The 23,057-nt window shown below is 40.5% G+C and overlaps 1 protein-coding gene across 1 annotated transcript in view; it reads right to left on the reverse strand.

Moving 5' to 3' along the window:
* Positions 1-9,477, reverse strand: part of LOC144606658 (zinc finger CW-type PWWP domain protein 2-like) — a 34,132-nt gene extending 24,655 nt beyond the window's left edge. Inside the window, exons 1-3 of the mRNA XM_078422958.1 lie at positions 9,194-9,477; positions 6,457-6,619; positions 3,577-3,691 (exon numbers count right to left, since the gene is read on the reverse strand). Of these exons, the coding sequence (XP_078279084.1) occupies positions 3,577-3,691; positions 6,457-6,619; positions 9,194-9,477 (562 nt within the window). The remainder of the gene's footprint in view (positions 1-3,576; positions 3,692-6,456; positions 6,620-9,193) is intronic.
* Between the last annotated feature and the right edge of the window lie 13,580 nt (positions 9,478-23,057).

Genomic DNA, 23,057 nt, shown 5'->3' on the forward strand with positions numbered 1-23,057 from the left:
CATTCTCTTATTGCTTGGCACTTTTGTACAATGTATATAACTTAGTGTCATAGAATCATATAGCAGGGAAACAGGCTCTTCATCCCAACTTGTTCATGCTGACCAAGATGGTTATCCAAGCTACTCCCATTGCTTCCATTAGCATCCTTTCCCTTTAAACCTTTTTTATCCATGTACCATCCAAATGACTTTTAAACGTTGCACCTCTACTATTGCCTCTAGCATCTTGTTCCATATGCCAACCACCCTTGGTGTAAAAATGTTGCTCCTCACATCCCTTTTAGATCTTCCCCTCCTGCTATCTTTGTCAGTTTTAATTCCTCTTCCCTGTAAATGGACTAACCTTCTATCTTATCGATGCCCCTCTTAATTTTATATACCTTAATAACCCTCAACCTCCAATGCTCCGAGGAAATAATATCCAGTCACTCTTTATAACTCAAGCAATCCAATCCTGTTACATCATTGTGAATCTTTACTGAACCCTTTCCAGCTTAATTATATCCTTCCAAAAGTTGGGCAATCAGAACTGCACACATTACTCCATGTGCGGTCACACCAATGATTTTCACAGTTGAAACATGATGCCATAACTCTGGTACTCAATGGCCTGATCAATGAAGGCAAACATGCAAATGCCTTCTTCATCATCCTATCTACCTGTGTTGCCACTTTCAAGGAACTGTGTACCTACACCCTCAGGTCTCCCTGTTCTACATCATTCTCCATGGCCCTGTCATTTACTGTGTAAATCCTGCTCTAATTTAACTTACCAACTCACAATTGTCAAAGTTAAATTCCATCTCCTATTTCTTGCACTGCTTTTCTGGTGCATTTATATCTTGCTGTAATCCTTGATGACCTAGTTCACTGTCCACAACACCACCAATTTTGGAATCATCCATAAACCAACTAATTATGTGAACAACGTTGTCATCCAAATTCACCATATAGATGACTAACAATAGAGTACCCAGCACTAAGCCATATTGCATATAACTGGTCAAAGCCCTCCAAAATGAACAACAACCCTCCACTATCATCAAGCATATTTTGTATCCACTTCGCTATCCTACCCTGGACCCTATGAGATCTATCCATCCCTCTTAGCCTATCACGCTGGATCGAATCAAAGGACTTGCTAAGTTCATGCCCTCATCAATCATCTTCATCACCTCTTCAATAAACTATCACATTTGTGAGTCACAATTTCCCACGTGCAAAACCAAGCTGACTATCCCAAGTTAGGCCTTGCCTTTCCAAAAGCTGGTAGATCCTGTCCCTCAGAATCCCCTCCAGGAGCTTTTTCACCATTGATGTTAGACATACTGGCTTGAAGTTCCCTAGCCTGTCCTTGCAGCCCTTTTTTAAATTAAAGACTGAGCTATCGATCAGACTTCCGGTTCTTGACCTATGGATAAAGACGATGCAAGTTTCTCCACCAGAGGTCCCTGCAATTTTTACCCTCACTTCCAACAATCTGCAATTATACAGTCAATCAGGCCCCAGGAATTTATCTTCCTTAATATGCCTCAACATACTTGATACCTTTCAGCACATGTCTGAACATTGTCTTGGTCTTACTCCATGCACATGTGGACTATTACATTTGATGAGCTGTAATAGGAATTGAATGCTATGCAATCATTAGTGAATATTTCCACTTAATTGACTGAGTTATGACACTAATCACGGAATGGATTTCCTCCTGCCTGAGTATATTCAAGAAATAAATTGTTAGATATGATGCAGAAAATGATACTGAACTCAAAGATCAGGCATAAACATATTGAATGATAGAAGAGGCATAAATGGGCTACAATTGCTTCTCTTATGTTCTTATTTCATAACATACATACTTGAATTAGTTGGAGATATGGTTTATTTCATTATTGGACTTTACACTGCCATTCAAAGCTATGAGCTATATTGTACTATTGATGACTCCCCCTGTAATATATACTGGCAGATTTATCCCCATGGCTAACTGTTACTGGTTTTCCAATAAACCTGAAACATTTATATTACATTCATCAATAATCAATATTACAGTCAACAGTTTATTTGTGAAATGGCAGACTGAGTGTTGGCATTTGTGACTTATTGAGGTTAATCTTTCAGTTTTAATTTTCCTTTATGAAAAACAAATTAATTCAGTGTTTATCATGGTACACATATCTTCAAGTTACTCTTCATTGTTATATAAAGGTTTTGCATTTACAAATTGCAATTTCAAGATAAATAATTGCTGTTGCTTAAAAATAATTGAATGTATTTAGCATGCTTAGAGTCAACAAATCACTAAACAAATGGAAAGGGCCTATTGAGACTAAATGCACAGGATAAAATAGGTATCCTGCACTTTGAAAATTTTCTATACTATCATGTTTGCAAACTTGTTCATTGTAGTCAGAAAAGATTGCAGTTGCTGGAATCTGGAGCAAAAATCAAACTGGAGAAGCTCAGATTCTGATAGTGTCACTACCTGAATCATTGATCATCCTTTTGCTCCACAGATGCTGCTTGATCCACTGAATTCCTCCAACAATTTGATTTTTGCACTATGTTCAAAGATATTGATGATTTGGATTCCACATCGTTTTGTTTACATATAGTTCTTGTGGTATTTAACAAATATTTAAAAGAGATTGATAGTCAAATATGTGTACTGAGGTTTAGAAGCACTTCCCACTGACGTTATTTAGAAAGTTCCTTTTTTTTTCAAATATGTAATCCATAATCCTCAGCAGAGCACTAATCTGAGAAAATGAGACAAAAATCATGATACAACCAATCAAAGTAGCAACCTTTAGTAGCCTCATTAATCCACTTTCTAATTTGTCATTTGTTTCTGGAAAATTGCAGTCACATTACGTTTTAGAATCCACTTGAATTTCCAAGGACAATCGCTTTGGAAGAAAGTTTAGTGGAAATCTTCAAAAAGGAATGTGAATCTTAGCTATTAAATATTATTACCTATTGGAGTATTGAATGCTCCTTCATGGGGATTAACTGATGCCGAAGTCATTTTAAGGAAGAAGTGGATAAATATATGACGAGAATGATGAGAAAGGGCTAACTATTTTTGTTATTTTCTAATTATTTTAGCAAACCTTATTCATCATGGTCAACATGAGCGATTTGCTTGTCGATGGTACTAATCTCAATTATTTTTTCTTCTGCTTTTATTCTTTTAGTTTATTTTTATTTAAATAAATTTCAGAATATATAAGTTTTGAATAAAGGAAACCTGACGGTACAGCTTAAAAACACTTCAAAATGTAACCAGTTTTTTGTGCAGTGTCCATTTCCATTTATTCCCAAAGATTTCAAAGGTGCTCTGTTCATGCAAGTTATTGATCAGCTGAAAGAGCAGCTGGAAAAGGATGAGGTACTGTCGACAAGATGGAGCAGGACACGATAGGGAACATATTGGCTTATGTAAAGTCTAAAAATATCATAATCAATGCCTTTATGGTTACATGATATATCAATGTTTCATCAGACAATATTAAATAATTTATCCTGAAACAGATTCCTAATTTCAACCATTAATGAAAATGCAATAACTTGTACCTTCCTTGTTGAGCTTGCACATTTTGAGTCTTTCTTCAGAAGTAAACTCTGTCAACATTTTAGCTTCTTCTACTGCACTATGATACCACTGTCTGCTTCTTTTATAGTTTTCTGCCTATAGATATGGATTTATTATAATAATAGTTACTTTACTGCAACCATTCTGACAAGATTCTTGATATTTTTTTAATGATGAAGACATACATGGATTCAGAGAACAATTATTCAACCCATCTAAAGTAGAAACAAGATGACAGATTGGAAAACACCAGTTTCAAACGCACCAGTTAAGAGGCAGTATCATTAATAATGAGTACAGCTAATAACTGAAAAGGTAACCCTGAATATTATCTAAAAAACAAGTCAAGAAAGTGAGGGGGAAAAGTAAATGTTTTCATGAAAGAGGGGAAAAAAAGGTTTTAAAAATTCTGTGTAGATAACTTGATAAGTAGAGGAATCAAAACAAAAGAGTCTAGAAATTACATTGCAAAACATTTGTGTGAGGTAGGAGTTTGGACACAAGGACATATAAAACAGAACCCCGAATACTTTATTTTGCCCTTGTATCTGTTAAATTGTTTACATAGCTGATCAATTTCCTATCCCTTCCTTCCCTTAATATCCACTAATCGATTGATTTCGATTTTGAATATAACAGGAGTTAATAGATTTGAATTCTGACTGAGCCTTCACAATTCTTTAGGATGCAGAATTCCAAATATTTATGTGGACACAAGCTACTGCTGATGTTGGTTTACAAAAGAAGACACAATGTACTGCATGACCTGCTGAGTTACTCACTTTGTGTCTAAAGATTTATTATCGTCTGGGTGATTTATTTGTATCGAAGTTCTTAATTGAGACAGTGACTCCTGGTTCTAGATTAAATCTCGTAGGAAACAAAATTGAGGACTTATTTGGTGAATCAAATTAAGGAATTATTAATAATAATAATAATAATGCATTACATTTATATAGCGCTTTTCTAACACTCAAAGAAGCTTTACAGGGTTTACTAAAACATAAAAGAAAATAAATAGATAAATGAGTAAACGAAGAGAAAAGGAAAAAGAAGGTGAGGTAACGGTCAGTGATTGAAGGCAGTGCTGAACAGATGAGACTTCAGTGATGTTTTGAATGTGGTGAGTGAGGAGGAGTCTCTGACGGTTTGGGGTAGTGAGTTCCAGTAATTTTCCTTTCTAGTCCTCTGTGTACCTATCATCCCAATAACATGGGCTCATCAGGATATGTGCATATGTCAACCAACAGCTAACTGCTACAGTGGAACCTTCCCAAACTTCAGGCTTTTTTCCTGGTAAAACATACACATTTCTCTTTTATCTAATATTATCTTTAACATCTCTTGTTGGACCACCTTTTCTCCTGTTTTTGTTCATCTGAAAAGCAACATATATTACTGTTAGAGTATAGCCCCCTACTATAGAGCATATTGTTCTCCACACCTCAAAGAATTCCGGCCACCATGATATAGAGCTCTTGTTACATCACCTCCGCCTCCAGACTTTTTTCTCTGGTTAGGAGTCCTCGCCACCCAGTGATTACTTCTTCACCCATCTCTAACACTCCTCCTCCTCTTAGACCCACCCTGCCAGTATTCTACCCTCTCTGGACCTTTTTATTTCCAACTGCTGGCACGACATCAACCATCTTGACTTCTCTACTCTCTTACCCACTCCAAAATCACTGCCCCTGAACGCTCAGCCTTCTGCTCACTCAGCAACAATCCCAACATTATTATTAAACCGGTTGACAAGTGAGGTGCCGTTGTAGTCAATTTTCAATTCTTCAATCCTTTTGCCTCATGCATTTTTTTTCATCTCTGGCCTTTGGCCAACCATCTGCCTATCAATTAAAAAAAACTGATTGTTTTCACCTATTCCCTGCTACACTTTGTCCTACCCCTCCTCTCTTCCAGCTTCACCCCCACCCTCAACCCCCCTTACAATCAGTCTGAAGAAGGGTCCCGACCCAAAACTTCACATTCAAATTCTCCAGGGATGCTGCTTGAGTTACTGCAGCACTTAGTGTCTTGTTTTTATAATTACTTTTAAATTAGCTAACATTATGTCAGGCGCATTTATCTGTTTTGTGTGGGATTGGTCATTTTATTTGGCCTTTAATAGTACTGAACTGCTTTGGAAATTATTTTCAGCATCTTTCCTTTCAAACTTTCTCTGGGAATATTAACAATGCTTCACCAAGAGTGACTTTGGTTGGCAATGAGTGTATATGGATATTCCTAAGCACTAATGATGCTCAGTCTTTCTTTAGTTTCCCCTTTCTGATCTGACATTTTCATTTTCATACAAATGAACATGAAAGCATTTGTTTATCCTGTGGGCATTGTTATTAACCATATATTGTTAAAGGTTTAACATTACCCTTATGTTTCCAATTAATGTTTACTGAACTGCTTGCACATTTGCTTCAAATCTGTGTACTAAATAGCAAATTGGTAACTAAAAATAGTACCGTGACATTAAAGTATGCATTTTAACAATATAATAACTAATTCTACTGATCATTCCGTATATTTAAGATGCATTCCCTTAAATCTGTTATGATTTTTAGTATGAAATAAAGCAACAGGAAATAATGGAAATACTCGGCTAATATTCAACAGATGCTGCCTGATATTCCGAGCATTTCCAGAATTTTCTGTTTTATTTCAACTTTCCAACTTCCATTCTATACAATCTGAAGGAACTAACTTCAAAGCTTTAATTAGTGTAAATCCTGGATACCAAAATCAACACAACAGTACAACTGATATTTATATTTGGTAAGACAAATGTTCAAACGAACTACGTAAGTATTTTTGGCTTTCACAATGTTAATTTATTTCAAAAATTAGCATACCAATTTGCCTCTTGTGTAATAAGGCTCAATGTGTCTCACCGAAATCCAAGACCTGGTATGTGGCTTTCCCAAGAATTTTATATGATATTCTTCCACAAAGCCATCTTCGCCATAAATTACATACTCTCCAGTAAAACCATCTGGACAAAGGATGGAAGGCCAACTAAAAAAGTAAAGTCAATTATTTAACTTTACTCAAGTTCCATTACATGCTAATGTGGAAGATGGAATAAAATGCCTGAAGACCAAATATATTTGCTGAATATTTTCATTAATGGATCAACAGTCAGCATGTAATAAGCAAGGAAATAGAAGCATGGCAATAACCTGAAAACCTTATAGGCACAAATTACAACTTATAACACATCACTGAGGATGCGTCCCAGTGCATCCAGAAGATGTATCTTTCACATTGATTAATGATAATTGCAATACAAATGTTTACCTTATTTAATACATATTTTATATTTTTACATAAAGTTAAACCACTTACCACTGTAATGCTCCTCTTCCTTTACATAATGAAATTTGTTCTTCCATGTATAAATAGACTACCATCTGAAAAGGAGAAATTACCACTGTCCCACCATATCCCTTGCTCCCATATGCACATCACTTTGTAATGTAATTTCTTTTCTGCAAAAGTTAATTGTTTTCAAGAGAGAGTTAGATTTAGCTCCTAGAGCTAAGGGAATCAAGGAATATGGGGGAAAAAAATGGAAAAGGGTACTGATTTTGAAACCTATTTTCTATGTTTCTATGTATCTCAATTTTTAAACACAGATCAGTTCTTTCAAAGAAAACTAATTGTAAGTTGATCAAGTTGAGTCACTGTGTCACCCATTAAGCCCTCTCACCTTAAACCTTTGCTCTGTCATATTAGATATTTCCATTCTGGGCAAAAGGTTCTGATTGTCTATCCTATCTATGCGTCACATTATTTTCTACACTTCTATCATGTCTCCCCTCGACCTCCAGCATTCCAGCAAAAATAAATAGTCTGTCTAACCAATCCGTCTGTAGCTAATACCTCCTAATCTAGGCATAATTCTGGTAAACCTCCTCTGCACCCTTTCCAAAGTCTCTACATCCTTCCAGTATTGGAGCAACCAGAACTGTATGCAATACAGTTGCGGCTGAACAAAGGTCCTATATAGCTGCATTATGACCTCCCGACCAATGAAGGCAAGCACACCATACGCCTTCTATATTTTACTACTCTATCTACTTGCATTGCGACTTCAGGGAGTTATGGACCTGAATCCCATGACCTCTCTGTATATCAATGCTGTTCAGGTCTCCCATTAATTGTATATTTTCCCCCTACAATCAACCTCCCAATCTGATACTTAATCAATCTGCCATTTTCCCCATTCGTTTCTGTGGCTGATAACTTTGATAGCTCTCCTCATGATCTGCACCCCCAGCAATCTTGGTGTCAACCGAAAACTTATTAGCCAACCCATTTATGTTTACATCCAGTATAAGAAAATAACTGCAGATGCTGGTACAAATCGAAGGTATTTATTCACAAAATGCTGGAGTAACTCAGCAGGTCAGGCAGCATCTCTGGAGATGTTTACATCCAAGTCATTTATGGAGATTACAAACAAGAGGTTCCAGCACAGATCCTTGCCGAACTCCACTGGTCACTTACCTCCAGCCGAACATTGTCCTTCCACCACAATCCTCTGTCTTCTTCCATAAAACAATTATAAATCCAAATGATTAAATTACTGTTAATCCAACGTATCTTAATCTTTTGACTCAGCCTACCATGGGGGACTTTATCAAATGCCTTACTAATGTTGTATACAATATTCTATATGTAGTCTCAGCAATACCCTTTATGACTGATAACCTTGCTAGTTTTGTCTTTAACTTCCCTGGAAATGAACAAAAACATTCCATTAGATTTCCTAACTACTTGTACCTGCATACCACCCGTTGGCCAATCATGCACTGAGGTACTTAGATCCCTCTGCACCTCAGAACACTGTAATCTCCCACCATTGAAAAAAGATGTTCCTTTTTAATTACAAATCTAGAATTTAACTAATTTTGCATATTATATTCCATTTGCAAAATATTTGTCCACTTACTTAACCTATCTATATTACTTTAGAGCTTCCATATGCCCTATGCACAAGTTACTTCCCTCCAATCATTTTGTCAGCAACAAATTTAGCAGCAAAATTCAGTGTCTTCATTTAAGTCAATCGTGTAACACAGCTAAGGCCTCAACACGTATCTGTCACAGCCAGAAAAAGGTAATGTTTTAAGATTGCTGCTATAGATATCTTTAATAACTGTTTCTAACATTTCCTTAAGTACATATGTTAAGCTAACTGGTCTGAAGGGAACAGATGATTAGGAATTTGGGGGCTGAAGGACCTGTTTCAGTGCTGTATGACTCCATGACTAAAATATTTTTATATTCAGTACTACATTTCTTTTAAAACGACTAATATTATCCAACAAAGCAAAACAACGATAATGTTTCCCCGCAGATGTAAAAAAAAATTCCACCCATTTTTCAGGAATTTGACATGAAATGAATTATCAAAACTCATTGCTGACTATATTATATTGTCAGATTAAGGGTTAATTGCTTTGCTATTGTTGATGTAGTTTAAAAAGGAAACGTCCATTTGTGTACAAAAACAATAACGTACGGTATCATTTTGAATAAATTACAGTTTGAAAAATTCCTCCTTACTCTAAGGATGAGCCTTACCTCGGCCATCCAGACATCTTGGCTAAAACTAGAGTTCCCACAGGAAGTTGTGAGTAGACAAGTTTCAATCCACATTGGTGGAATACAGATTCCTTAGGATAACTCTCTTCAGGCACAGAACAGCAGTTAAACCAAGTATCACTGTTCATGTGACAGTACCAGGGTTTACTTGAATTCATAGATGCAGAATCCTCAATTGGCAAAAGCCTCCATTTCAAGCAATCTTCATATTCACATTGAATCCACATCGTGTCTGCATAAAATCCATTATCAATGAGTTCCATTATGTTTTGCAGTTTATTGTTCAGAGCTCTGAAAAACCTTAAAATCAAAAATGAAAAGAACAATAATAAAAATCAATTACTAAACCATTTAGTCGAATTTAGATAGAAAAAAAAAAAAGTGTTTATTTTTAATGTATTTTTGTCAAAATCCCTTTCTAGAGCATTGTAACTTGTTCACCAAGTCAGAAAGGTGAAATACGTGGATCAAAGATCGAGGAAAAAATTGATACAAATTTATTACATCAAAACTAAATGATGAAGACATCCGTAGTAGAACATAAAGGAGGTATTATTGAAGGCACAAGGGACTGCAAATGCTGGAATCTGATGCAAAAAAAACCTGCAATCTCAATTTAACAGATCAAGCAGCATTGTGGAGGCAAAGAGTAGTTAATATTTCAGGTTGATAACCTACATCAGGATTGAGAGTGTAGGCGGGAAATAGCCAGTGTAAAAAAGTTGCGAGACAGAGAGGTGAAACAGATCTGTAAGTGGAATCAGGGAAGGTGGGAGTTGATCGGCAAATGAAGTGAAGTGATGAAAGGGGACGAAAGAAATTGCAGGCCCTCTTGCAGAGATATTTATATCATCAATAGCCACAGGTGAGGTGCCAATAGAATGGAGGGTTGCTAACATTGTGGCCTTTTGTACGAAAACTGCAAAAAATAGCCTGAGAACTACAGGCTAAATTAGTGGTGGGTAAATTATTGCAGAGGATTCTGAGTAACAAATCCTGCATTTGAAAAGGCAAAGAATGATTAGGGTTAGCATGATTTTGTGCGAGGGAAATTGTGTCTCACCAGTTTGAATGAATTTTTGGAAGAGGTGAAGAAGAAGAATGATAAGGGCAGTATGTTTGACATTGTCTACATGGACCTTAGCAAGATATTTGACAAGTTACCACATTGCAGGCTAGTCTGCAGGGTTGGAGAGTGTGGGATCAAGGGCAAACAAGCTAATAGGATACAAAATTGGCTGGAAGGTAGGACAAAGAGGGTAGTGCTGTATTTTAGAGTGGAATAGGAAAATAACTGCAGATGCTGGTACAAATCGAAGGTATCACAAAATGCTGGAGTAACTCAGCAGGTCAGGCAGCATCTAGGAGAGAGGGAATGGGTGACGTTTTGGGTCGAGACCCTTCTTCAGACTGAAGAATTTAGAGTGGAGGCCTGTAACAAGTGTTATGCCACAGAGATCGGTGCTAAGTTCACTATTCTTCATTATTTATATTAACGATTTGAATGTGAATGTAAGTGGCATGGTTTGTATATTTGTGGATAACGCAAAAATTGGTGGTATAATGGACAGTGAAGAGTTTTCTAAGATGACAACGGGATTTTGATCAACTAGGCCAATGGACCAAGGAATGGAAGATGGGGTTTAATTCAGATAATTTCAAGGAACTGCATTTTGTTAGGACAACCAAGGCAGAGCTTATACAGTGAATGGTAGTCCCCTGGGGAGTACCATAAAATAGAGTGAATGAGCGGTGACACAGGTATACAGGGTGGTGAAGAAGGCATTTGGCACACTTACCTTCATCAGCCAATGAAATAAATATTGGAATTGGGGCATCATGTTAGAACTGTACAAGATGTTGGTAAGGCACATTTGGAGTACTATGTACAGTTCTAGGCACCTTGCTACAGGAAGTACATCATTAAATTAGAAAGGTTGCAAAGAATATTTATCAGGATGTAATTGGGTATGGAGGATTTGAGTGAAAAGGAGCTCGATATGCAAGGATTTTTCTGCCTGGAGTAAAGGAGGCTGATGGGTAACCTTATGTTTATAAAATCATGAGTGCATAGATAAAGTGAATAGCCATGACATGCCAGCAGCACATCATGGCTAACATTCATTCAGTCATTGAGATATTGATGAGGATGGCATTTGCAAGCAATGGATCATAAAGTTTGATTGTGACCCATTTTAAATAAAGAATAACAACTGACCAATATTTGAAATATATTTCTAGCTATAATTACAAACCAAAAACATGTTCACTATCAATGCTTTAATAAACAATTTAAATGGGAAAATATAAGGCTGAATATGAAAATGAAAAATGTTCCGATGATGGAAATCTGAAATAAAAATAGAAATAGACAATTTGGCATCTGAAGCATACTTTTCAACATCATTGCTGACCCACTTTCCCATTCAATCCCCATATGCCTTGAATCTCTGTGTAGGAAAGAACTACAGATGCTGGTTTAAATCGAAGGTAGACACAAAATGCTGGAATAACTCAGCAGGACAGGCAGCATCTCTGGAGAGAAGGAATGGGTAAAGTTTCGGGTCAAGACCCTTCTTCACCCATTCCTTCTCTCCAGAGATGCTGCCTGTCCCGCTGAGTTACTCCAGCTTTTTGTGTCTGCCTTGATTCCCTGTTTGGTGAATCTCTGATGCACTCTCTCAAATAGGAAGTACATCCTTTGTTTGGTAGGAAGACTAAAATTGTACACAATACCTCAAGTACAAACCACAAAGCTCCAATATAATTGTAAGAAGACTCTTTACTTATGTATTCAAATCCTCTTGCAATAAAGGCCAAACCATTCGCCTTCTTAATTGCTGGCTGCACCTGCAAGTTAGATTTTGGAAACGTATATGCAATTATACCGAAGTCTCTTTATACATTAGTATTTCCCACTCTCTCTTCATTTAAAAATACTGTGGATTTCTGCATTTTTTTTAAACTTAACTTGATAACATCATATGTTTCCACATTGCACTCCTTCCATCTTATTTCCCATTAAAGTATTCCTTTGAAATCTCTGCACCCTCGCCATTCCTCATATTCCCACTTAGCTTTATGTCAAAAACAAATGTACAAATGTTACACTTGGTTCCTTCACAGAAGTTATTGATTATAGATTATGGATAGTTGGGGTCCAAGCACCAGTCTCTGCTATACCTGACAGTCTGCCCACATTGAATCTAATTATTGTTTCTATTTGCACTAATGATAAATAACAACACATTCAAGGCAGCAAAATGCTTTTTATCAAATCAAATTTCACTCTGAGATATTAGACAAATTAGGTTTTTAGACAATTAGATAAGATAGGTTTTACAGAGCATCTTAAAGGAGGAAGAGAAGTATAGAGCTGGAAGGATTTACAGAGTTATCCAGAGTTTGTGGCTTTAGCAATTGAAGTCACAGTAGAATAATTCAAAGATTGGAAGGATTTGAAATTAAGAAGGAGAATATTAACATGCAAGTGTTGCTTGCTGGAATCCAATCAGGTCAGCAAAATTTGGATTGAATTAGGACATAGGCATTGAAGTTTCGGATCATAGAGTGTACAGCAAAGAAGGTCAGTCAAGAGAGCATTGGAAAAGTGGAAAACCTGGAGATAATAAAGCTCTGTATGAGATTTTCAAGAACAGAAGAACTTGGGTGAAACCTGGTCACCCAATGGAAGTGAAATAGTGTAATGGAAAAGGGTGCAGTTGAAAAGAATGATGCCTGGATTAGGGGGTATTAGCCACAGGGAAAGGTTGGACAGACAGGGATTGATTTATCTGAAATGCCGGAGGTTACAGGGGGACCCAACAGAAGCATATCAAGGAAAGGTGGAGCTCACAATTGTCTGCAACATCCTCTCTCACTGCCCCCCTGTGATTCCTTCTCTCCAGCTCCACGCACTATTCGTATCCCCTCACTATCACCGTTTCCACAGCCAACAATGGACTATTGTGGCCTCCACCTTTCCTTGATCATCGGTGCTGGCTTTGGTGTGTTCTTTTCATAATTTTCTTTCATTTGTTCTTTATACCTTTTGATACCTCTCGTTTCCCTCTGCCCTCAGTCTGAAGGGTCTCGACCCAAAACATCATCTAGCCCTTTTTTCCTGATGCTACCTGACCAGCTAAGTTACTCCAGCATTTTGTCTATCTTGAGCATCAGTAAATGTTGCTTTAAATTATCTTCCCAGTTTATCAATATTGATGGGGTAACCTCAACTAGTTAAAGTGCACATTGTCCGATTTTATTAAAGGGTATTTTTTATACATTTTGGTTTCACCAGGCAGAAATTACAGCTGTGTTTATACATAGTCTCCCCATTTCAGGGCACCATAATGTTTGGGACACATGGCTTCACAGGTGTTTGTGATTGCTCAGGTGTGTTTAAATGCCTCCTTAATGCAGGTATAAGAGAGCTCTTGGCACCTAGTCTTCCCTCCAATCTTTCCATCACCTTTAGAAACTTTTATTGCTGTTTATCAACATGAGGACCAAAGTTGTGCCAATGAAAGTCAAAGAAGCCATTATGAGACTGAGAAACAATAAAACTTTCGAGATATCAGCCAAATCTTAGGCTTACCAAAATCAACTGTTTGGAACATCATTAAGAAGAAAGAGAGCAATGGTGAGCTTACTAATCGCAAAGGGACTGGCAGGCTAAGGAAGACCTCCACAGCTGATGCAGAAGAATTCTCTCTATAATAAAGAAAAATCCTCAAACACCTGTCCGACAGATCAGAAACACTCTTCAGGAGTCAGGTGTGGATTTGTCAATGACTTTATGAACAGAAATACAGAGGCTACACTGCAAGATGCAAACCACTGGTTAGCTGCAAAAAATGGGATGGCTAGGTTACAGTTTGCCAAGAAGTACTTAAAAGTGCAACCACAGTTCTGGAAAAAAAGTCTTGTGGACAGATGAGACGAAGATTAACATATCAGAGCAATGGTAAGAGCAAAGTATGGAGGAGAGAATTTTGCAAAGTATGGAGGAGAGAAATTAGGCCCGGATCATGCGCCCGCTGTTCCACCTCATGGCGGGCAAGCGCAAGGAGGTCGAATGGACTTGACGATGCGGTGGCGGCATTCCAGCACGCCAAGGACGCCCTGGCTACGGCCACGATGCTCGTGCACCCACGGGCGGATGCACCAACCAGGCCTGATGGTCGACGCTTCGGATGTGGCGGTTGGGGTTGGGGCGGTGCTAGAACAGCAGATTGATGGGTGTTGGAAGCCTCTTGCTTTCTTCAGCAGGCACCTCAGCGGCGCACAGCAGAACTACAGGGTCTTTGACCGCGAGCTCTTCGCCCTTTACCTCGCAGTCCACCACTTCCGCTACTTCCTTGAGGGGCGAAACATCACCGCGTACACTGACCACAAGCCCCTTACCTTTGCGTTCGCCAAGGTGTCCGACCCATGGTCAGCTCGCCAGCAGCGGCAGTTAACTTTCGTCTCGGAGTACACTACCTCCATCCGTTTCATCGGGGGCAAAGACAACAGAATGGCCGACGCCTTGTCTCGACCCGCCGTCCACGCCGTCCTGCAAGTGGCCAATGGCATCGACTACTCAGCCCTGGCGGCCGCCCAGTTGACGGACGATGAGATGTCCGCCTATCGTTTCGGGCCTCCGGTTGGAGGATGTTCTCTGTGGCACTGGGGGCGCAACGCTGCTGTGCGATGTATCCACCGGGCAGCTGCGCCCCATCGTTCTCGTTGCCTGGCGGCGCAGAGTGTTTGAGGTGCTCCACGGGCTGGCCCACCCTTCCATTCGGGCGACGACGACCCTCGTGGCTTCCCGTTTCGTGTGGTACGGGTTACGTAACAGGTTGGGCATTGGGCGCGCAGCTGCATCCCGTGCCAAACTGACAAAGTACAGCGGCATGTGCGAGCGCCACTCCGGGAGTTCATCGTCCCTCGCCAGCGGTTCGACCACATCCACATGGACATCGTGGGGCCGCTGCCGCCTTCTTGGGGTTTCACCCACCTCCTGACCATGGTCGACCGTTTCACGCGGTGCCCGGAAGCAATTCCACTGCGGACACTTCTGCCTCTACTTGTGTCCGTGCTTTGGCTGCCCACTGGATTGCCAGATTTGGGGTGCCGCTCAACATCATGTCCGACCGGGGGCCGCAATTCACCTCCGAACTCTGGTCTGCCATGGCTCACCTACTGGGGGTTAATCTGAACCGCACCACTGCGTACCATCCGCAGGCGAACGGCCTGGTGGAGCGCTTCCACCACCAGCTCAAGGTTCGTTGACCCGGACTGGGTCGACGCGTTGCCGTGGGTTTTACTGGGCGTCTGCACTGCGCCCAAAGAGGACTTGGCCACCTCCTCGGCTGAATTGGTGTACTGGGCCCCGCTGACAGTGCCCGGTGAGTTTATTCCATCAGCCCGGGGTCAGGCGGAACAACCATCGGCCGCCCTGCAACGCCTTCAGGAGATGGTGGGCAAGCTGGCACCGGTACCGACGTCTCGCCATGGTTCAGTTCAGTCGCATGTCCCTTCCGCTCTGCAGGACTGTCGGTTTGTTTTCCTGCGCGAGGATGCACACCGGACGCCCCTTCTGCGTCCGTATGATGGGCCATTCAAGGTGCTCGAGCGTGGCTCTGCCACTTTCGTTTTGGACATGGGGGGTCGTCCTGAGACAGTCTCTATTTCCCGAGCCGTACCGGGTGATGGAAGGCCCCGCGGCATCTGCCATGCATCCGCCCACTCACACAACCTGTCCATGTCACCCTGCAACCTCATAGCATGTTCCTCATAGTTCACACTACCACCCAGCTTTGTATCATCTGCAAATTTGCTAATCGTACTTTTAATCCCTTCATCCAAGTCATTAATGTATATTGTAAATAGCTGCAGTACCAGCACCGAGCCTTGCGGTACCCCACCAGTCACTGCCTGCCATTCTGAAAGGGACCCATTTATCCCCACTCTTTGCTTTCTGTCTGTCAACCAATTTTCTATCCATGTCAGTACCCTACCTCCAATACCATGTGCTCTAATTTTGCCCACTAATCTCCTATGTGGGACCTTGTCGAAGGCTTTCTGAAAGTCGAGGTACACCACATCCACCGGCTCTCCCCTGTCAATTTTCCTAGTTACATCCTCAAAAAATTCCATAAGATTAGTCAAGCATGATTTCTGAAGTTGCTTCTGATCCATGAGAAGGATCTTTGAGATCTATTTATCTCTATCTTGCCTCTCACACACAAACACACATTCATATATATATAAATATATATAAAAGTTAAATTTGTGCAGTGTGTGTTTGAGCAATACAAGGGAAACTGCACAAAAGAGGGGGCTGGGGAGGAAGGATGGGAGGGAAATGGGCAGAAACAGTAAAAAATAATAAAATCAAAGAATTTAAGCAGGGGAAAACATTCAAAAATAAAAAAAACATGTGAGTTGATAGATGAGATATTTTCTGCATTTTAATGGTATCATCACACACACTGATTTATTCACAAAATGCTGGAGTAACTCAGCAGGTCAGGCAGCATCTCGGGAGAGAAGGAATGGGTGACGTTTCGGGTCGAGACCCTTCTTCATACATACTGTTTGTTCCCCCACAACACTGATTACACTGCGTGAGGCATCGCAAACTGCTGGTTTTGCCTACTAAAATGGCGGCCGTTCCGTTCCGCTCCGTTACGTACGACACTTCAGTATACCCGATTTCGACGGAGTGGTCCATCTTGCTCCTCTAGTATCTTTGGTTTACATCTCTCGTTTCCCTAATCCCTATCCACTGAAGAAAGGGTCTCGACCCGAAACGTCACCCATTCCTTCTTTCCAGAGATGCTGCCTGTCCCGCTGAGGGTTACTCCAGCTTTTTGTGTCTATCTATGACTATGGGATAATAAACGCGCAGAACGAGCGGCATCCCCCCCCCCCCCTACTTGCGGAGCTCGTGTAGGAAGCTTTACCGAACTTCCCCGCATGAACTCTCAAAACTCAGTCTGTGCTGTGTGCAGATCACCCCCGACTTTCTCCTGCAACGATGCTGTGCCGCTCCCTGCCTTGGCTTCGCTTGCCTTCGCCAGCGCCGGGCGGGTTGAGCCGCACCTGGCAACCGTTGTCCGTGCCCGAGCCCGAGCCCGGCGCCCGCGCTTGTCCGTTGGTGTGTCCGTTGCACGAGCTGCAGGTGCCCTCCCGCCAGAACCGGTGCGCGAGAGTCCCCGGACCCCGGCGAGGCGCGCGCGCCCCTACCTCATCCTCATCCCTGCACCGCGGCCGCAGTCACCTGAGCTACTACAAAAAAAAAGGTCCAAACTGTTTCTGCCAATCCATGAAATGAAATGAAACTTGCGGGTGGAAACTGCGCCGTTAAAGTATTCCAACCTGGACCTTGTCAATGTCAATCCCGTAACCGGAAGACGATTGAAGAATTTACTGTGTAGAAGTTATCATTTTTTGCACCTGCAGCAGTGATAAGTCCCATCGCATAAACTATGAATTAGAAAGGAGATAGGTTTCTTGCTCATGATTAATGTCACACCTTAACGATCAGCACTTCAGGTTTCTTACAACTGAATATTATTACAAAAAACAACGACATTTCTATTTGTTAACATCCTTCAGAGTGTAGTAGAAACAACAGGTATAATTTAGACCAATATGAAGGTTGAAGAACAATCATTCTGTTCAGCCTTGCAAATGACTAGTTACTTGGTAGAATTTTCATTTGACTAGTTACTTGATAGAATCAATCAGAAATGGATCATAGAATTTGATTGTAACTCATTTCAACTAAAGAATAACACCTGACCAATATTTGGGATGCTAACCAAACTGTAAATACAAAACAGAAACATCTTCAGTATCAATGCAAAAATTACAACTACGTCATTAAAATCCCAATCTGAAAAACAATTGCGCAGAGAACATAAAAGGCTGAGTATGAAAATGAAAAATGTTCAGATAATAGACAATAGGTTCAGGAGAAGGCCATTCGGCCCTTCGAGCCGGCACCGCCATTCAATGTGATCATGGCTGATCATTCATATCATATCATATATCATATATATATACAGCCGGAAACAGGCCTTTTCGGCCCTCCAAGTCCGTGCCGCCCAGTGATCAATCAGTACCCCGTTCCTGCCTTCTCCCCATACCCCCTGACTCCGCTATCCTTAAGAGCTCTATCTAGCTCTCTCTTGAATGCATTCAGAGAATTATGCATTCAGAGAATTATGCATTCAGATGATGGAAATCTAAAGTAAAAACAGAAAATGTAAGAAATTTCAGCAAAAACAGCTCACATTTTATATCCATAATCCTTCCTAAAACTATTTGCAATCAAGAATCAGCCAAAATCCTGACTATTTTTGGATGTTGACAGCTTATTATCAGGACCCAAAGACTGCAGTGCAGCTAATGCCCAAAATATTCATATATACCAGGTATCAGCAAGACTAAGGATTTCCTGAATCATCTGAACAGATCATAAACACTAGAGAATTGATGCCCTTCTAAAAATAAACTCCAATTCCAGACTTTACAAGTAGCCTATTTGTCACCTTCGGCTTACTCTATTGCTGATCCACTTTTCCATTCAATCCCTTTATGCCGAGTGAATTTTTGTGGCACTCCCTCTAATAGAAAGTACATATTTTGTTTGGTAAGAAGACTAAAATTGTACACAATACTCCATCTCACATGAAATACAACACCCTTAACAGTGTCGAACCCGAACATTAATATAAAATAGTCTGCCCCTCGGTGTGAGTCTTTGACTCGGAGGCTATCAGAGGCAGATAGGAGGATAAGATTCAGTCTGTTCTTTTGTGTGAGTCTCAGTATTTAATTATTATTTAGTTGCAGTGTTGATGGCAGGTAAGTTGGTACAATGCTCCTCCTGCAAGATGTGGGAAGTCAAGGAAACTGCTGATACCCCTGATGGCGACACCTGTGGAAATCGTGTCCAGGTGCTGCTCCTTAAAGACCGTGTTAAGGAAATGGACCATCAGCTGGGTGCCCTCAGGACCATCCGGGAAAACAAGACCATCTGGGAATGGACATGTGGTGAGGTTGTCATTCCCAACATCCATGAAGAGAGAAGGTGGGTGACCATGAGGACCCTTAGGCATGGAGTGCAGATGACCCCTGTCGCCATACCCCTTCAAAATAGGTACACCCTTTTGGGTGCTGTGGGGGGGGGGGGTGGGGGTGGGGGTGGGGGGACACACATCAAGGTTGAACAGCAGTAGCAGGCAGGGACATGATACCAACCCTGGCAATGAGTTAGCAGGGAAGGGCAACATCAGGCAGAGCCATTGTGGTTGGCGACTCTTTAGTTAGGGGTGCAGACAGGAAAGTCGAAAATCGTTGTGTATGTTGGCACAAATGACAGATAGGAAAAGGAAGGAGGTTCTCCAATATGAATATAGGGAGTTGGGTAAAAGTCTTAAGAATCAGGATCTCCATGGTAGTGATCTCTGGATTGCTTCCAGTGCCACGTGCCAATGAGGGTAGGAACAGGAAGATAAGGGAGATGAAACTGTGGCTGAGGAGTTTGTGCGGGGGGAAGGTATTCAGATTTCTAAACCATTGGGATCTCATCTAGCATAAAGGCAACCTGTACAAGAGTGATGGGTTGCACCTTAACTGGAAGGGGAACAATATCCTTGCAGGCAGGTTTGCTAGTTTTGCACAGGTGGGTTTAAACTATATTGGCAAGGGGGGGGATTCTATGCCGGACTGAATCAGGTGGGAGGTTAGAAGTTGGTATGGAGGGTGACGAGAGACAGTTTAGTGGACAGAATAGGCAGGAAGCAAGGAAGCTCCAAGCTGCAGGAGCTTCGACCGCCTCGATTGCCTTAACGCGGGAGCTTCGATTGCCGGCTGCGGGAGCTTCGATTGCCTCGACTGCGGATGGTTCGACTGCTCCGTCCGCGGGAGAATAAGGAAGAAGGAAGATTAGACTTTATTGCCTTCCATCACAGTGAGGAATGTGGGGAATCCGCTGTGGTGGATGCTTATGTTAACTTTTATGTAGTTGTGTGTCTTTTGCTTTTTTTGTATGGCTGTATGATAAATCCAGTATCACTGTTCCCTAATTGGTACACGTGACAATAAAAAAACCTTTTAACCTATGAACTTTGAAATATCTTGTGAGCTCATGAAAATTGTTTCAGCATTGCCGTTTGTGCTGGGATCAACCCTTGAGAGGACAGCTTTAGCTACTTCATTCTAGCCTCTTACAATGATCCTAATACACAGGACCTTCTATCCTCACACTTGCATGTCCCTTTGAAAGAATGTGGGAGTTGACTCTCCTGCAATTTCTATCTCTTTTGTGACAACTTAAGTATGGTCTTATATAACGTGCTTGCCACTGAGAGCATTCTTTTAAAGGCTTACACCTATACTAAATGTTGCATGCCATAATATCAGATGGTGCACAAAATTAGGTCTGGTCCCATCAGGATTCACGTGAGTTCTGTTTCAGCACTTATTTCTGTTTTGAATTTAACAAGTTGATTTCCTATTATATTCTAGAATGTTCTATTACCTGTTTTCAATTGATTTAAAAAAAAAAAAAATCAATATATATGTGGGGACCAAATTGAGTATTAATGCCAAATGCTGCAAAGTTTTGGGACACAAAAGTTAGATGCAATCCATTTCCTATGCAAATAATTTTAGTGTGAGGAATTCTATCTTGTGGATTCAACCCTACATATCAATATCAGCCAATGTACCAGAACAAATTGTTGTTCAGTATGTGTTTGAACTGTTTTTGAAATTTAATGAAATGCAGTGGATAACAGTAACAAGGAAATTGAATCTCTTTTTAATTTATCAAACTTTAGGCACAGGGTGACTTAAAACATGTAAGGTGTCACACTTGAATGAAGATCTAATTGGTGGATAAAGTAGGATGAGCTCAATAACTGTTCTCAAAATCTATGAAAGCTTGAATTTCACAGTTTGATTACCTGTTAGGTTTTCTGGGGCGGTCTTTGCTCATGCTTCACAGGTTGCCACAATGCAGCAAACCTACTGAAGCAAGCTATGACAGGATGACACTGTCCTATTGATACAGAAAAAAAACAGACCTTAGATATATTTGAAATGCTGTTCATCCTTGACTTTATTAAACTTGCTTGAGATACAAGCGATATGATGTATTGTTTGTTACATGGAACATTATTTTACGTACAAAGTTCAGCATATAAGAGTGAATTATGTAATCTGACATTACCGGTGAAATGGTCATTTTTAAAGTGACCACAGGATGATGTCTACACCACAACTCTATAAATTTCTGGTAGACACAAAATGCTGGAGTGACGGCCACGGTGGCGCAGCAGTAGAGTTGCTGCCTTACAGCGAATGCAGCACAGGAGACCCGGGTTCGACCCTGACTACGGGTGCTATCTGTACAGAGTTTGTACATTCTCCCCATGGCGTGGGTTTTCTACGAGATCTTTGGTTTCCTCGCACACTCCAAAGATGTAGAGGTTTGTAGATTAATTGGCTTGGTAAATGTAAAAATTATCCCTAGTGGGTGTAGGATAGTGTTGCGATAGCGGGGATCGCTGGTCGGCGCGGACTTGGTGGGCCGAAGGGCCTGTTTCCGCACTGTATCTCTAAACTAAACTAAACTCTGCGGGACAGGAGGCATTTCTGGAGAGAAGGAATGGGTGACGTTTCGGGTTGAGACCCTTCTCTCTTTTTGGATATAGTTCTTTGCCTAGCACATGGAACTAAGAAATTAATTATTTACATTTTTGTCTTGATGTTCCACTTTGATTTTTGTGATTCATAACATGATTCCACATCTGTACTATTTCCTAGTGTAGAAAAACGTGATAATTATTAGATTTTTTTGAATAATGATCAATAACAAATGTGACAGGTTGAACAGGCAATATAGACTTTACCCACTGATGCCTATGTCATACCGTCTGCAGATCCTGACAACGCTATTTCATGGCAAATGCGCTACTATGCTGAAAACTATATTCTGCACCCTGCATCTTTCGCTTTACTGTACCTATTGTATTGAGTTTGGGTTAATTGTATTTATGTATAGTCTGATTTGATTGGATAGTAGGCAAAACAAAGTTTTTCACATTGCCTCGGTACACGTGACAGTAATAAACCTAAATCGATATTTAGCAGCACTATGCAAGACTGTAGTTCCCCATAAACAGTTAGTTGATCCTTGCAAAGTGTTACAGTATGTTTAGCTCTTAATGGAATCCTTCAGCTGACTGAAATCCAAGGCCACTGCCAAATGAATCCTGCCACATGTCACAAACTCACTCCAGCCTCTTATTGACAAGAAGTTTACCTCTCTCTGATTTTCACTGTTCCCCATTTGGAAATTGCCTTTTCTAAAAACTGACATTCTCTCAATTTTTTTCCAAATTAGTCTACTCCTCAATGGTGATAAAAGCATTCAATTGAAAACAAATTAATTGTATTCCTTTCTTTTAAACGCAACCAAGAATGAAGATAAACTGGAGTCTGAGTGGCTGATGCATCTCTGTGGACTCTACAGATATTAGAAAATTTTACAATTCATCTATGCTTTCACAGCAATTTCTTTAAAATCATTCATCCATTTCCTTTTGTGATGCAGGTTTATCAGTCAATTACTGAACCACATTTATAATGAAAAACTGGTCAGCTGGTAATTATGCAGTTTAACCAGCAATGGCAGCAAGTGTTTGTTTCGGCTGCTCAGGTTGACGGTCGATGCTGCAGATAAGCAGTGCATGCTCCAAAGAATTCCATTTCTCAATTTCCCCAAATCTCAATCATCAAAGCAAAACAGGATTAACAGCCCAGGGTTTGTAGATCTGAT

The sequence above is a fragment of the Rhinoraja longicauda genome, chromosome 2 (assembly GCF_053455715.1).
Source record: "Rhinoraja longicauda isolate Sanriku21f chromosome 2, sRhiLon1.1, whole genome shotgun sequence".
Classification (NCBI taxonomy): domain Eukaryota; kingdom Metazoa; phylum Chordata; class Chondrichthyes; order Rajiformes; family Arhynchobatidae; genus Rhinoraja; species Rhinoraja longicauda.